The 15,227-nt window shown below is 45.5% G+C and overlaps 5 protein-coding genes across 5 annotated transcripts; 1 reads left to right on the plus strand and 4 right to left on the minus strand.

The window, feature by feature from the left end:
* Window positions 1-198: 198 nt before the first annotated feature.
* On the plus strand, window positions 199-4,841 carry LOC122614478 (Golgi phosphoprotein 3 homolog sauron). Its single transcript, XM_043789047.1, has 5 exons — window positions 199-962; window positions 3,692-3,819; window positions 3,883-4,001; window positions 4,065-4,240; window positions 4,305-4,841. Exons 1-5 carry the CDS (start codon window positions 750-752, stop codon window positions 4,551-4,553), a joined length of 885 nt encoding a protein of 294 aa, XP_043644982.1. The 5' UTR covers window positions 199-749; the 3' UTR covers window positions 4,554-4,841.
* Window positions 4,842-5,826: 985 nt separating this feature from the next.
* On the minus strand, window positions 5,827-11,462 carry LOC122611966 (protein transport protein Sec24C). Its single transcript, XM_043785405.1, is given in 8 exon segments — window positions 5,827-6,707; window positions 6,782-7,572; window positions 7,635-8,222; window positions 8,225-8,501; window positions 8,728-8,843; window positions 8,902-9,361; window positions 9,422-10,456; window positions 10,892-11,462. Coding segments are annotated over 8 exon segments (3,771 nt in total). The 5' UTR covers window positions 11,141-11,462; the 3' UTR covers window positions 5,827-6,452.
* Window positions 11,463-11,696: 234 nt separating this feature from the next.
* LOC122619631 (endonuclease G, mitochondrial) lies at window positions 11,697-12,944 on the minus strand. The gene is made up of 2 exons (XM_043796678.1): window positions 12,681-12,944; window positions 11,697-12,618 (listed from the first exon to the last, which is right to left on the minus strand). The coding sequence occupies exons 1-2, from the start codon at window positions 12,849-12,851 to the stop codon at window positions 11,776-11,778; spliced, it is 1,014 nt and encodes a 337-aa protein (XP_043652613.1). The 5' UTR covers window positions 12,852-12,944; the 3' UTR covers window positions 11,697-11,775.
* Window positions 12,879-14,055, minus strand: LOC122619645 (endonuclease G, mitochondrial). Its single transcript, XM_043796702.1, has 2 exons — window positions 13,841-14,055; window positions 12,879-13,782 (listed from the first exon to the last, which is right to left on the minus strand). The coding sequence occupies exons 1-2, from the start codon at window positions 14,012-14,014 to the stop codon at window positions 13,000-13,002; spliced, it is 957 nt and encodes a 318-aa protein (XP_043652637.1). The 5' UTR covers window positions 14,015-14,055; the 3' UTR covers window positions 12,879-12,999.
* A 13-nt stretch (window positions 14,056-14,068) lies between these two features.
* Window positions 14,069-15,226, minus strand: LOC122619638 (endonuclease G, mitochondrial). Its single transcript, XM_043796690.1, has 2 exons — window positions 14,961-15,226; window positions 14,069-14,900 (listed from the first exon to the last, which is right to left on the minus strand). Exons 1-2 carry the CDS (start codon window positions 15,129-15,131, stop codon window positions 14,100-14,102), a joined length of 972 nt encoding a protein of 323 aa, XP_043652625.1. The 5' UTR covers window positions 15,132-15,226; the 3' UTR covers window positions 14,069-14,099.
* Window position 15,227: the final 1 nt, after the last annotated feature.

Genomic DNA, 15,227 nt, shown 5'->3' on the forward strand with positions numbered 1-15,227 from the left:
TTCTATCGATATCTGCTAGAGTATCGGCTGCTTATTTTAAGGCATGTCCCAAAAAAGCTGTAACCATATTTCGAACAAAATTGTATGAATATATTAAGCTCGTCAAATTAAGAAAAAAAATTAAAAATGATACAATTAATTTCGTTCTAGCTGCTCTAGAAACGAAACGCAACGTTGTCCAACACTAAGGGCCTGGAAAAGAGCCAGTGGTGGAAAGTGCGGAAAGCATGTCACGTCGGAACGTCGACAAAAGACACAAATAATAGGAAAAAGCTTATTTCGCGCAGGCACTCGCATATTCCCAGTAAATGCAAGGCCAATGCAAATGCACATTTAGTACGGGCCACCAAATTGTAAATCAAACCGTCGAGTTCCCACATCAAAAACGGCGAGCAAAGTAGCAACAACGAAACGCAGTTTAGGGCCTGCATCTATGCGATAGTGTGATAAGTGCGTGTGTGCAAAAGAATACAAAATAAAGGGGGCGCAAAAGAGGCAGTGAAAACAACAACACACAAAAACAGAAGACCAGTACACAGAGAAAAACGCAAACACCCGCACTCACACAAACAGACACACACACTTGTGAAACTCCAACGTCGAGTCAGCAAATTGTGCCACACACACAAAACGAGGAAAGAGGAAGAAGAGCAGCAGCAAACAGCAAAAAAACACAGAGGTGCTTCGCTCCCATCTCACATCTCTATAACTCCATCGACCCGAACTTTCCGACTTCCCAACTCTCCGGAATGAATCGCTCCGATGGATTGGTGCGTCGCGCGGTGAAATTCCGCGAAAACGGTGGAGCGGAGGGCGGTCTGAATGCCAACACCCCCGACGACAATCAGGATGCACTGGACAGCCTGAAGGACCAGGAGGACAACATCGACGATGGCGACTCCAAGGAAACACGACTAACGCTCATGGAGGAAGTTCTGCTGCTGGGACTCAAGGACAAGGAGGTGGGTGTGCTCCTTATCTCTTATCTGCCTGGGATGCACTAATTAATTGGTTTCTTTCGCAACCCAAGTGCTTCTTCTTCACCTGTTAACCAACGTCGCTCTCTCTCGCTCCCTCGCTCTCTCGATTTCTCTCTTTCGCAACTTCTTGTTTGGCCTCAAGTGCATCGCGGTCCATCTTCAAGCAGAGGCGTAGTAAAAAGGGTTTTCTAGGGGTTATACATCACGTCAGTTATGGAGCATATAATTGGGCATAACATTTTGCAAATCCCTATCAGTATCACTATCCTAGAGATAAAAATTTTTTCTGGTGTCACCCATGTCTGCTTGGCTTTTCCAGTTTGTTGAGCAATTCACTGTCAAATCTTTTGACCAGCCTGGTGACTAACGCGCAATCAGCGAGACTGCCAACACCATTTTCTTAACCACTTTTGTTTTCGTCATAAATAACAGTCTGCTCCATCTCTGCAGGTCTTATCAAACGTTCATTCTAATCTAACAAGAGAACCTATAGTCGATTCCGACTATCTGATACCTTATCACTATGAAATGCGAAGGATCTTCAGCACTGACAGTTTTGCGTTTGTGGCGCTAGATGGCGTGGCAAAAGTTTTTGCCAATCGATAGAATTTAGAAGACTAATACAAAAATGAAAAAATATCAAAACATTTTTCAGAAGTGTGGGCGTAGCAGCTTTGGGCGGTTTGTGGGCGCTAGAGTGGGCGTGGCAAAAAGTTTTTTGGCAAATCGATAGAAATTTATAAGACTAATACAAAAATGAAAAAATATCAAAACATTTTTCAAAAGTGTGGGCGTGGCAGTTTTGCGCGGTTTGTGGGCGTTAGAGTGGGCGTGGCAACATGAATCGACAAACTTGCGCTGCGTCTATGTCTCAGGAGTCAGTATGCTTAATCTCAACTTTCTACCTTTTGTAGTTCCTGAGATCTCGACGTTCATACGGACAGACAGACGGACAGACGGACAGACGGACGGACAGACGGACGGACAGACGGACATGGCCAGATCGACTCGGCTATTGATCCTGATCAAGAATATATATACTTTATATGGTCGGAAACGCTTCCTTCTGCCTGTTACATACTTTTCAACGAATCTAGTATACCCTTTTACTCTACGAGTAACGGGTATAAAACCCATTGCTTTCCGTTTGTATTTTATTGTTGTACTTCCCAAATAAGTGTTATGTTTATGTTATGTACACATGGGCAAAATTCGCTACAAATCTGTTCGACCTCAAAAATGTTTATTGTATTGTTGTGTTATGTACAAAACTATCACACAGTTGCGACTAGCTCCTAATTAAAAAGATTTTTAGAATTCCAGTCTGCGTTTTCAGCTGTTAAATAGATAGCGTTCTAATAATGCTTCAGTTGGTAGTTGTGGCTATAAATATCTCTTTGAAAACTTCACTCCAGCGAATTCAGCTCGTAGCACTGAGAGCATTCCGTCAAACGAGTTTTCCAATAAGTGGTTAATTTGCATACGTTTGTAATATTCATAAATCTGCGTATAGCTCGGGATGATGTCCGTAAATGCGAACCATCATCCATACGTGACCCATTATGGCGAACCGGCGGATTCGCTTGTCTCCATGAATTCGGTTTTTGTATTTCACTTGGCACACAGCTTTATCGCTCAATTGCTATTGCTGTTCGCATGTACCATATAGTAATGCACACATGTGCCTTTGTGGGTGACACCACGTCTATTTGTTTTCATTATTTTGCCCGCAGTGTATTTGTGTGCCCACCACCTCCACCACCCCACCAAAAAGGGGGGATAGGGGCTGGAAACAGTGGGACGTGCTGTCCGCTTTTGTTTTACATTCCCCTTCTGGGCGCTCTTATCGCGAAGACTCCATTCATTTGGTTAATTGTTTGAGGAAGTTACGACCAAGTGCTGCCCTCCTCCGCCATGCGATCGTCCGTTTTGCATTCTCCTTTGGGCTGCTCTTATCGGTCGTACGTCACTCATTTTAGAAATTATACAAAGTACTTGGCATCATACCATCCATTATGAACATTTCAATATCTCGCAATGCCGCTGATGAGCGACGTGTTCTCTTATTGAACCTGCAAATGATTCACTTGTATACCTTTCATTGGGAACGACTCCTTATCGATCATTTATGCGATTATATAAATTATTTTGAAATCATGAAACGGCACTGAAATCATGAAACGGTGGTAAAGGTAAGGTATCTATACCTTCCAATTATCATGATTTTTCAAGCGTTAATAATAGAGTAACTTTTATAATTGATTTTTAGTTTCGTTAAGTTTGTTGTTCAAACATAACTTTACATAATTACTTGGCATTTTAACTAGATAAGCATTGTAGGCTTTTAAAAGTTATTATTAACATGTCATACTTTTTATGGGCAAGGCCTAAACAAACTCAAGTGTTTAATGTTTTAACAACTGAATATATTCGTCTGGGAGCTTTACGACCCGGCAACAGAGTAATTATTTATTTCTTTTACTTCCAACACAAGTGAAAAGACAAAACCATTGAATTGCTCAAATATATGTCGAAACCTTGAAACATGTGACAGTAACCATTTGTTAATGACGTTTGTACTTAAATTCAAGATAGAAACCCATTACTTAAACTTTTAATCAATGTAAGTAATGCACTCGTACATTCTCAATTTAAGATTCCCATCAAGACCCAAATAGCGTGAATCTAATAGCATTTTTAATTATTTTCAGGGCTACACATCTTTCTGGAACGACTGCATATCAAGCGGCTTGCGCGGATGCATTCTCATAGAACTTGGACTGCGAGGTCGCGTGATGATTGAGAAATCTGGCATGCGACGACGTGGTCTATGTACAAGGTATGTACAGAAACCGAGTTTGCACATCCTTTTAGAAGCATGCTAATTACAATTTACCTACAGAAAATTGATACTGAAATCGGATCAGCAGACGGGAGACGTTCTACTCGATGAGGCACTTAAACACATTAAGGAAACAGATCCCCCAGAGACGGTGCAGAGCTGGATTGAATATCTTAGTGGTGTGTATTTAAGCGCCTGCCATTTTGCCAAGGATGTTTATTAAAAGCTAATTGTTGTGGCAGGTGAAACTTGGAATCCGTTGAAATTGCGCTACCAACTGAAAAATGTGCGCGAACGTCTGGCCAAAAATCTGGTGGAGAAGGGAGTGCTCACAACGGAAAAGCAAAATTTCCTACTCTTCGATATGACGACACATCCGCTGAGCGATAATGTTGTCAAATGTCGCCTGGTTAAGAAGGTGTGTAACTAGACTTTGATAAGTTCGGGAATTCCAAAACTAAATCCGATATGTTTAACTTCAGATCCAAGATTCTGTGCTCTCCAAGTGGGTCAACGATCCACAGCGCATGGACAAACGGATGCTGGCGCTTATCTTCCTGGCGCACGCCAGCGATGTGATCGAGAACGCCTTCGCGCCGCTGAATGATGACGACTACGAAGTGGCCATGAAGCGAGTGCGGGAGCTGCTGGATCTCGACTTCGAAACGGAGTCGGCCAAGCCGAATGCGAACGAAATTCTGTGGGCGGTGTTCATGGCGTTCACGAAATAGATGATCCTCTGCTCCTCTCCGCTCCTCTCAATAGCACACACACACAATAACACACACGAACCCCAACACAGAAATACAGACCCACATCTGGAATACATTTTGCTGCTTTTGTTTAAGAAACTTTGCTGTGAGTGGAACCGAATCGGGCGATAGGATTTTCTTAATTGGCAAAGACCCCAAATATCTGTTTCAGTAATATATATTTTTTAAGCGAGACTATAAAGCAGCCATAATGCCTATTTAAATATATGTTTATCAACACTTCAATAATATCAATCAACCGCTCCATTGTCCTTTGATTTTTTCCTGTACTGTTGAGCATTTTCCATGCCAATGTTTTGCAATCATAATCAGTAAGTTGTGTTCCAAGACACATAGAATTTAGTTGATGATTTCTATGGCAATGCAAATCAAAATGTATGATGGAAAATTTATAGCTGCAGCAATGTTTTTGTAATTATATATCTAGCACTAATTGTAAGCGCCAACAAAAAAAACTCTGATAAAGTCTGGGCAAACTGCGTGCGATTGTCTATTGTGAAATAACCTATACATATTTTATCAAAACTTTTCAATGCTGTGTTTAATTGTCAAGTATTTACGAGCCCTTTCCATTTATTTGATTGCGAGAAGAAAATCAGTTCAAAACGTTTCTCGAGCTCCGCAATTTTAACTTAGTACGTTCGAACATAAGTATGCACCCACCCACATGAACAGACAGACAGACAATTTCACACGGAGCGACATTCGATCTAGGCAATGTTTTAATTTAAATTGTTATTGAATTTCGGGAACATTGAAGTTGAAAAAAACATTTTCTAACTGCTAAATGAAAAACAAAGACCGGCGACAAGTGGACAACAAGAAAAGAAAAATTATGTAAATGTAAACTGTGCACGTCAAATAATAATAATTCTTAGATATTTAAAGGCCTAATAAAATACAAATATAAAATATATAACTGACGCAAAATTGAAAGTTTATTGCAATTTCGATTGTACCCCTCAATAAGGCAGGGGAAAAATATAAAACATTCAATGAAAATAGATGACGACTTTTATTAAAAGGGGGAAATCAAATGCGGGCCATTGTGTTCTTAATCTTCATAGAGCATAGTAACTTTGTAAGTGGCTTCCTCACATGGAAGCAGAAATCTGGACACTAAGGGTATTAAAACAAATCATTGATATCCTGACGATCAACTCTTGCTGCGAAGTACTAACCATTAGTCCGACATCCCCATTTTCTTGAAAGCAGAGCACACGTTTTGATTCGCTTTTTAATAAAGTTTTTATTCCGTTTTTCGTTCTCAATAAATGGGTGTTTTTGTTTTGCAGTGTTGGTTTTTCTTTCGATAGTTGAAGGGGCAATATACCATATAAGTCGAGTAATTCTCATACGAAACATTTAGGTTATAATATAATAATCTTTCAATGACATAAAGTATGATAAAAAGCAGGGCGCAGCGCACAAGTTATTGCAAAAATACATTAGGCCAAAAAGAAAGTGAACAAAGTAGTGCTCTTATACTATCCATTTTAATCAACTAGCAGTTTTCAACTGTGGAAAATTTGCAAGTAATTTGTAATTACAATTAAACATATTAATGGAATTTTATAAGAGAATAATTTTTTCTAATTTTGCAGATAAGCAATTGCCTCGTTTAACAAATGTTTCGTTTTTAGCGCAGCGGATCAAAAAATACATACAAATATATATATATAAAGTAAAACAAAGCAAAATATGAAAACTTTAATAAAATTAATGGAAGAATTGATACGCTCGAAATGATAGCCATTAATTAATATATATGTATATGTATTTTTATGTAATTATAATTGAAGTTCCAACAGCTATCAGCGCCAGTTTCTGCTTCTGATCCTAAACCCTTTGCATTTCTTATTTTCCGAGGCGACTGCGCATGGACGACAGACGACGCATCCGAGCCCTGTTTTGGGAATAGCTGTCTGCCCATCGCTGCTCGGGCTTGTATGTGCCGGAGTAGCCGGCGTGCTAACTCAGCAGATCCTTGATCTCCTTGTGCATGTGACACAGGAAATCCACGTAGCTGGCGGAACCGTCTGTACCGCGGTCCTCCACAAGGAAGTGTCGGAACACGCTCTCCAGCTTGTCATTCTGCCGCAACCAGGTTATCTGAAGAAAAGATTAAGTCCGTTACACACTGGCAAGAGGCGAGAATTTTTTAACTTTTGAATGAAAATACGCACCCTCATGTATCGCGATCGCTCCTTCATGATCTGTTCTAGGATGCCGTGTATGCGCTTGGCCAGCGGCGTTTCTGGAACGATGTTAAACCGTTCCAAAGCAATTTGCTGCAGACCCTGAACACCGAAGACAGACTGCACAAAATCAGGCGACAATGCCTGGCCCAGCCAGACGAAGAGGTGGACTCCATTCTCCAGGATGTAGGCGCCATCCTCTTGCGTCTTTTCGTGCGTGCAGCGAACGGGAGTGGGCAGATCTGTCTCCTCGGGCACAACGTTGTGGATGGGAATGAAACGGGGATACAGGTAGCTGACGGATTGATTCAAATCCATGGACAGAATAAACTGGATAACATAAGATCGATCGTCTAGCGTCATGTCCGAACCGCCGGATATAGCATCGTTTTTGAGCAAACACGAGGCATACAGGGGCAGCAGCTTCAGGCACTCGGGAAGAATCAACTGACCCGCTGAGGTGGGCGAGGTGCAGTGCTTACGATAGCAGGCCAGGATCTGCGCCGAACGATGGATTAGGTTATCCTTCACCTGCTTGGGTGAGTGCTCCATCAACTTGAAGCAGGCCTGCTTGGCGAAGAACAGCATCATCGCGTCAAGGTCGCAGCTCTTAAAGACGTCGGCAATAGTCGTTGTAACCCGCAGAGCCAGGTTAAGCACACGCAGACGCCTTTGTCCGCTGCACGAGGTGTACAACAGTGCGACTTGAAGGTACACGTTCTCTTCTGGAGCCAGCTTGTCGTCATGCTTGATCTCAATGCTTACAGACTTGGTGGCATCTGCAAATCAAAAGGAATATTATTAACTTATATAAAACCAAAATCGACTTATGGTTACATACCAATACTGGCCAGCTCCACATCAGTTGTATTGGACATAAAGAAGTGACCATAAAACTCCGTGGGTCGGATGCCCGCCGATGTGCGCACCCTCATCACCGCGTCGAAGGCGATCGGTCGCGACACGTTCTTAATGATATCCTGTATTAGTCTCTTGCCATCCACGTCCGCTTGGAAGTATGTGTATTTGAACACCTCGCCACCAGTCAGCCGAGAAACCTGTCCAATCGTGGCCAAGTCGATGTAGGCGTTGTTAAATACGAATAAATCCACTGAGCAACCCTGCTGGACACACTCCTGGCCCAGTGTGTTATATGCAGTGGTTTGCGGGGTGAGTACGGTTTTCTCCTTATCAGTTCCCAAAAGCTTACGATCGTCGCGATTCTTTAGCTTGCCAGGCGCCTCCGCGATGGGGAGCGTTGAGTTAAACACCAGCAGCTTTCCAGCTGCATTGGATGCCTTAAGTGCCTCCAAGCCCGCCTGAATGGCAGGATACAGAATCGTTTCTGTTTCCTTGGTGTCGGCAAACATACGAGGGATCTCTTCCATCAGAGCATCGATTACAGCTGCAGACTCATCTGGGTGGCAAAGAATCCATCCAGCAGAGGCATGAACATCTCCTGCACATCGCCCACCACCATCATTTGCGGCTGGGCCAGACTGCTCTTGATATTGTAGAAATGCACGGTGCTGTTGTACGTGATGAAGCCCACCCGCACCTTGGATTTGTCTTGACCCTGATCGACAGGCAGATGCTTGAGTATGTTCTTGATCTGGGAGCAGAGCAGATTAACCAGTCCCGACTTCACGGTGTTGTAGGAGACGTCGATGATGAAGATAAAGGCGGGAACCTCCGGGGGAGTATTGTTCTGCGGCAAAGGAAAATGGTTTGCGATAATTAAAAATCAGTTTAAAATGTGTTTCTAAAACAACCAACGAAAATGTTCGTTCTTTGGAAATACACTAATGCCAGATGTTCAACATATTTATTGAAATATGTTTATGTCCCATTATGAATAGAAAACTATTTTTAAAAGCCCCGCATTGCTGTGTGTTTTGAAGTTTAATTTCCAGAATTTTCAATATAAAACTTACCCGACAGTAATCCTTGGTGGCCAGGAACTCGTAAGTTCCCAGCAGTAATTCAGGTCTTTCATGCTTGTCCACACGCTGTCCAGTGTGATCCAGATGCTGATAGTAGTCCTGATGAACTGCAAGGTAGTTCAAACTTATATTTAGGTTTCATTAATTATGTGCAAGATAGCTTACCCTCCGAAGTAACTTTGCACATCAGACACTGGAATCGGCGGCCGGCATCCACGAACTGCATGTTGGGCGACATATACGCCTTACACCTGTTGCAACGAATTGGTCCCATTTCGCCGAAGTTCACAATCGGTGGCTCCATTTCACCCTCGGCAATTTTGGCCAGCGGCGAGATGTTCAGTGTCAAGGGCAGAGCTGTGGTCTTCAAAAGATCACCGGTATTGGGGATGCAATAGAGCGAGGAGCGCAGGAAGCGGGGTGAAGAGTTGCCTTGGTCGTGAACCAAGAATTTGGTGGTCACCAATGGGGGCAGCAATCCTGGCTGGTTGGTCACAAACGGTCCTCCACACAGTCGCTGGTTCTCAATCATCACCTGGATGGGATTGGGCATTTGATCCGGATCCAGGCGTCGTGCCTGAGGCGCCTGTTGATACATATTTCCTGCTCCTGGCATGGGAGGTTGCTAAAATAGTTAAAGGGTTATTACTGGAAATCTCGTTACAAAATAATAATCATGACATACATTAAAGCCAGGACGTCCTGGCTGACCTGGAAAACCGGCCCCTGGTTGAGGTGGATATCCTGGTCCTCCTGCCTGCTGTCCCGGTTGTGGTGGATAGCCTGGCATCGGCTGCTGACCGGGCTGTGGCGGATAGCCCGGCTGCTGACCCGGGTAACCAGGTTGTGGAGCTCCGAATTGTGGCGGAGCAGCTGCCTGCTGACCTGGAAGTGGTGGTGGTGCTCCAGGGAAGCCTCCGGGAGCCTGTCCTGGAAAGCCACCTGGATACCCGCCTTGCTGGGGGGCTCCGTAAGGTGCTCCTGGTTGCGGGGGCAAACCGGGTTGCGATATGGGTGGCAATCCAGGCTGCTGTGGGGGAAATCCCGGCTGCTGCTGTGGGATTCCTGGCTGCTGCAGTGGTGGGATACCCTGCTGCTGCTGTGGTGGGATTCCCTGATGCTGCAATGGTGGGATTCCCTGCTGTTGCTGTGGTGGAATTCCCTGCTGCTGCTGAGGTGGCAATCCGGGTTGCGTGTAAGTCGGAGGAGTTGCTCCAGGAGGTAGCTGGGGTTGACCCGGTCGTGAACTCGGTACTCCATACGGGCTAGGGGCAGGCTGGGATGTGGGAATCTGACCGGAAAATGGTGGCTGTCCGGGAATTGGGGGTTGTCCGGGTAGGGGCGGCTGAGAAGTAGATCCAGCTGCAGGAATAGGAGGTTGACCAGGTGCTGCTCCAGGCGTTGCCGTTTTCGGGGGCGGCATGTGCGGCAATCCTGCCAAACTGGCGCTGTTCAAGCTCATCTGATTAATGCCACTGGCCACGCTTTGTGGAGTGCTGCTGGGCGGTAGGGCACCGTTGACATAACTTCCAGCTTGCGTCGGTGGTGGAGCACCGAATGCAGCGTTGTTGTTGTTGGTCGGAGGGGGTGCCGCATTAGAGTTGAACTGATTGAAACCGGTTGGCGGTGGTGCCGCAGCAGCGGGTACTCCTTGGGGGAGTGGTGGCTTTAGGGGATTGGCCCCACCACCCACACTCAAACCTCCCATCGACGTGGCCAACTGCAAGAGAGAATGGTTTTTAATAATTTCACTTAGTTTTTCTTATCTACAAGCTCAGCTCAAGAAATAGTGAATATTTCATTATGAAATCACGGATGACCGCTTTTAATGAATGAAGAGCACTTCGCAGCTTATCAGACAAATTTCTAAAAAGTGTTGCCGTGGTTTGGGTTACACTGGTACATCTTTGTATATTTGTATACTACGCGAAACTATACTATTAACTAGTTTTAAAAATTTATGTTTATTTTATCAATACCAATGGATTTCGGATGCTAACTCTATTCTTATTGTCAACTAGGGATAAATTCAATAACGAAAGCTTGATGGGCTACTTCAGTTTATTGAAGAAGAGAAGGATGAAGCTGGCCGGAATGTACAGGATGCTCCGTCCATTCTTGTTAAAGCTATCATGGATAAAGCTATGCCATTCACCTGCTGCTGGTAGTTGCCATTGAGGTAAGGCTGGGATGCCGCCGACGTTGGTGGTGGTGCTCCAAACTGTGGTTGTTGTTGCTGTTGCGGCGGAGGCAGTTGTTGTTGCTGCTGCTGCGGCGGCGGTTGCTGCTGCTGCGGTAGTTGTTGTTGCTGCGGTGGCCAACCTCCGGAATTCGGCGGAGGGGCTCCAAACTGGGGCTGCTGCTGGAACTGCGTGGGCGGTGGCCCGTACATATTCGGATTCATTCCTGGGCCGGATTAATCACCTTGCTTGCAGCGAAGAGGGTGGACGCCAAGCCAACAAACAACTTTCACGGAAAACGAAGAGAAAACACACACGGATTGGCTCAAAGTTCGCCACGGCGATTTGGGAATTTGGCAATTTCGGGGGCTGCTCGGCCGGATTCCTGACCACTGACTCCTCGATTTTGGCCACTCGGTGTTGGGCTCAACTCTCGACGGCCGCGGCGCACGATCGATGGTTGAAAAACAAGAATAATTTCGAGCTAAACGAACTTCCACGTCAGTTCCCTAATTCGATCTTTTTTGCTCTTTTTGCCTTGCCACGTAAGCTATCGTTAATCGGCAGCGGAAAATCGAGTATTAATCGATTGTTCTCTGTGTCGGCTGCCAACGCCGAATCGATAAGCAAGTCGCACTTAACAGCGCTGCTGTTAGCGAACAGCTGCGAGTTATGTTGTGTGTGAGGTGGCGCAATAAAATTACGTGACGTCACGAAATACGTTGGTTGAGTTTAAATAAATAAATATGTAGATAAGATATAACGAAAATTTAAAAGAGATTTGATTATTTGTACACATTTATTAAAATATACCATTTCAGAGTTCATTTTAAAAGTATTACAGCTTACAGTCAGGGTTTTATATTAGATTTAATTGCTTGTCCGAAGGAAAGGTCACCAAAGGCTCAGAGATTTCCTCAAACCGGCCGGCCCACGCCCTGGTGTTTATCTTAAAGGAGTTCTTCTCGAACTGGACTACGGGCTGCAGGATCTTGTTGAATCGCAGCCCCGTAAAACGCTCTATTTCGGCGATTTTGACGCGGTGGTCACTCAACTTGCCGCCAACCATTCGGCTGTTTTCGATGATATAGGCCTCCATGAAGGGATGTGATCCTGGGACACGACTCTCCACGATCAGCACCTTAAAGTAGTGGGATGGAACCGGCATCGGAATCCAATCAAACACCTCATACTTCATGGTCCACTTGCCGCCCTCGTGACAGGAGGGCGTGTAAATCGGCCCAGTGTAGGCGTACACAGAGCCAAACTCTATGGCCTTGCTGGACACGTACTTCTCCAGATCGTTCCAGATTTTCCGCTTGAATGCCTTGCAGATGCTCATGGAACCGCAGCTCAACACATATACGTCATTGTAGCGAAGGTTCAAGCTGCTATAGCCGCCATCATCCGACTTTATCTTCTGATAATCGCCACGGAAGTGCTCGCAAATCCATCGGGGAGCGTTCGTGCACATGTCCTGCGAAACAACGTAGTCCTTGTGGACGTACAGGTTCTCCGTGCTGGGCAGTCCGTACTTGATGAGGTCCAGCAGATCTGTGGTAGTTGCCGCATCGGTTTTCAGCATCAGAGCAGCACTAACGAAATCGAAGATCGGCGATACAACCAGCTCCCTGAATTTGTCGGCCAGTGAAGTGGAACGATGCCACAAACGGGTCTCATGGTCAGTCCTAAAGGTGGATAGCTTTCGTAAAAATATTAGAAATAATATTATGGATATATTTTTAAGTGTTTTTTATAGCTCACCATGGGATACAACTTGTGCCGGTGGTGGTAGACATAGGGATCCCTTCGAATCTGCCGGAACAGCTGCCTTATGGACGCCTCTTGTTGAACAAAGGCTCCGCACACAAACCCGGTTACTCCCGCAAGGGCACATAAGGCCCACTGATGAACTCGTGATTCGTTGATGGACATAAATGGGCCTTACAATAATTTCGAGTAGTGTTGCCTTGATAACATGTAGAATGTAGCAATTTGTCGACATGTCAACTTGTAGAAAAAAGCCTGCTTGCAGATAAGCTTTTTGTATTTTCCATTATATTTAACAAATAGGACCCTTTCACTAACTAAATTCCCGAAAAACTTGTGATTCACTGGGATAATTGCTGCCAAACAGGGCACTTCTCCTCAGTCCATCGAAGAACTTGAGCCCTGCGTAGTGCTCAATCTCCCGGATGTCGCAGAGAAACGAGCGGAGTGGCAGGCCATCTGGTATTGGAGCATTGGGCAGGACATAGCCCTCCATATAGGGTTTGCCCAGGTGCAGTTGTGACTCCACCATGATGACCTTGAAGAAGTGCGTCGGAACTGCTACCATATTGAGTCCGATCATCTCGTACTCCACGGCCCATTTACCTGCCCCTCTTTCATTGGGCTTATATAGCGGACCAGTGCACACGAATATGGATCCGAATCGGTGGACCAGATTTCGAACATATCGCTCCAAGTTGTTCCATGCGCCGCGGTTGAAGCCCTCGCCCACTTGTGGGGCAATATTCGTTAGGAAGAACGTATCCTCGCAGTGATGCTGCTGCAGATGGTGATTCCCCGCGGCCGCCAAGTGTCCTCGGTCGAATCCAGATCTGCGATAGTCGCTCAGTTCCGAGCGGAAGTTGGAGGGAACACTCAGATCCGGCTGGTATGGGTTACGGCCACGTCTGCCTCGATTGGGATGTATGCTGTCCGCTTGGAGGTGCTCGCACACCCAGTGGGCCACTCGGTTGCGGCGATCGTAGGAGAGCACAAAGTCACTATAAAGACGCAAGTCGTCCAGGCCAGGGAACCCATACTTCATGATTTGCCTCATCCGGTGATCGACTTCTTTATTGGTCTCGAAAAAGGAAAACTGGTTAGGGGAAGTATATTGAAGTTTTACCTATAATCTTTTAATTTATTTAGGTTACCACTTCATAGATTTTGGGACCGAGATAGTAGGCATAGGGATCCGTTTCTACCAGTTCCTGCAAGCGCTTTCTGGCATCTGTGTGCTGAAAATACATGCCACCCACGAAGGATGCACAGAGCGCAGTCACTCCCAGGACGAAACCCAGTCCCAGGAGCTGCCACTGTCGGTCCATGAAATGGGCTCCGTGAATTTCCCCTTCCAAATAAAAGAAGGATTTCTCATGGCTATCACTATCTCTTTGTACATATATTTAGATTCTATTTATGAGAACTATGTGATGTGAGAGCACTACGATCGTCAAAGTTATTGGTCGCCGGCAAAGTTAAGGGGTTTGTCAAAAGACTGTTTACTGGGTGGAGTATTGAACTGGACACTTGGGTGTTGACTAAATTACGATCGAGTCCTTCGAAGAACCGCAGACCTGTGGCGTTTTCTATTTCCCGGACATCGCTGAGAAGGGTCCTCAGTTCGACATTATTGTTCAGCGGAGAGTTGGGCATCACGTAGGCCTCCGCATAGGGAATGGTATCTCCCCCCTCGATCTTCTGATCGATGACCAGGATCTTGAAGAAGTGGGTAGGTACGGCCACCATGGTCCGCTCCTCCGACTGGAACTCCAGGAACCAACTGTTCGACTTCAGTTCACGGGGCAAGTAAATCGATCCGGTGTACGTGTACACAGTGCCATGTCTTTGGCTCATCTCATGGACGTACTGCAGCAATCGATCCCAGACGGCGAGATTGAAGCCTCTGTTGAGAAAGGGCTTAATGTTGGACAGGAAGAACACACGAGCTGCCTCCGACTGCCTCAAGGCTCCAGCTGGTAACACGGATGTGGAATCGCCGTAGACGACGCGATTGGACAGATCCACCCGCTCGCACAGCCACAGAATCGCGGAGTTTCTGCGATCGAAAGAGGTCACAAAGTCAAAGGTCTCGTTCAGGGTGATGTCATTGGTGCTGGGAAAGCCGTACTTCATGATCCCGCCCAGCTTGTGGCAGTCATCGGGCTGCACGTCGAACTCTGCGCTATCAGCGCGCACGGCGAAAATTCCCAGCTGCAAGAAAGGAAAAGTTTATGTTAATAGGAATTCAAAAAATTATAGGAAGGACTGTACCAGTGCGTACAGTTTCCTTCTGATAAAGTAGGCATGTGGGTTTCGTTGCTCCAGTCGTCGGATTCTCCGCATGACATCGATGTGCTGGTAGTAAGCTCCCAGTGCAAAAAACGATCCAGCAGTGGCCAATATACCAAGAATGCCCTTCACTGGCACTTCCATCGATCCCATGTATCAACTCTGCCAATTTTGTGCTATAAATACGAAACGAATTCGAAATCGTTAACTTGTCTATTGTGCTGCAAGTAAAACCTATGAGTTGTGTGT

This window comes from Drosophila teissieri, chromosome 2L (assembly GCF_016746235.2).
Source record: "Drosophila teissieri strain GT53w chromosome 2L, Prin_Dtei_1.1, whole genome shotgun sequence".
Lineage (NCBI taxonomy): Eukaryota > Metazoa > Arthropoda > Insecta > Diptera > Drosophilidae > Drosophila > Drosophila teissieri.

What these genes read in the sequence shown, in the direction of transcription:
- LOC122614478 (XM_043789047.1), top strand. Translation starts at nt 750, where the DNA reads ATGAATCGCTCCGATGGATTGGTGCGTCGCGCGGTGAAATTCCGCGAA. An exon ending in CTGGATTGAATATCTTAGTG is followed by an intron (nt 4,002 to 4,064) that starts GTGTGTATTTAA and finishes TTGTTGTGGCAG; the next exon opens with GTGAAACTTGGAATCCGTTG. An exon ending in AATGTCGCCTGGTTAAGAAG is followed by an intron (nt 4,241 to 4,304) that starts GTGTGTAACTAG and finishes GTTTAACTTCAG; the next exon opens with ATCCAAGATTCTGTGCTCTC.
- LOC122619631 (XM_043796678.1), bottom strand. Translation starts at nt 12,851, where the DNA reads ATGTCCATCAACGAATCACGAGTTCATCAGTGGGCCTTATGTGCCCTT. An exon ending in GGCACAAGTTGTATCCCATG is followed by an intron (nt 12,619 to 12,680) that starts GTGAGCTATAAA and finishes TTTTTACGAAAG; the next exon opens with CTATCCACCTTTAGGACTGA.
- LOC122619645 (XM_043796702.1), bottom strand. Translation starts at nt 14,014, where the DNA reads ATGGACCGACAGTGGCAGCTCCTGGGACTGGGTTTCGTCCTGGGAGTG. An exon ending in GTCCCAAAATCTATGAAGTG is followed by an intron (nt 13,783 to 13,840) that starts GTAACCTAAATA and finishes TCCCCTAACCAG; the next exon opens with TTTTCCTTTTTCGAGACCAA.
- LOC122619638 (XM_043796690.1), bottom strand. Translation starts at nt 15,131, where the DNA reads ATGGGATCGATGGAAGTGCCAGTGAAGGGCATTCTTGGTATATTGGCC. An exon ending in GAAGGAAACTGTACGCACTG is followed by an intron (nt 14,901 to 14,960) that starts GTACAGTCCTTC and finishes CCTTTCTTGCAG; the next exon opens with CTGGGAATTTTCGCCGTGCG.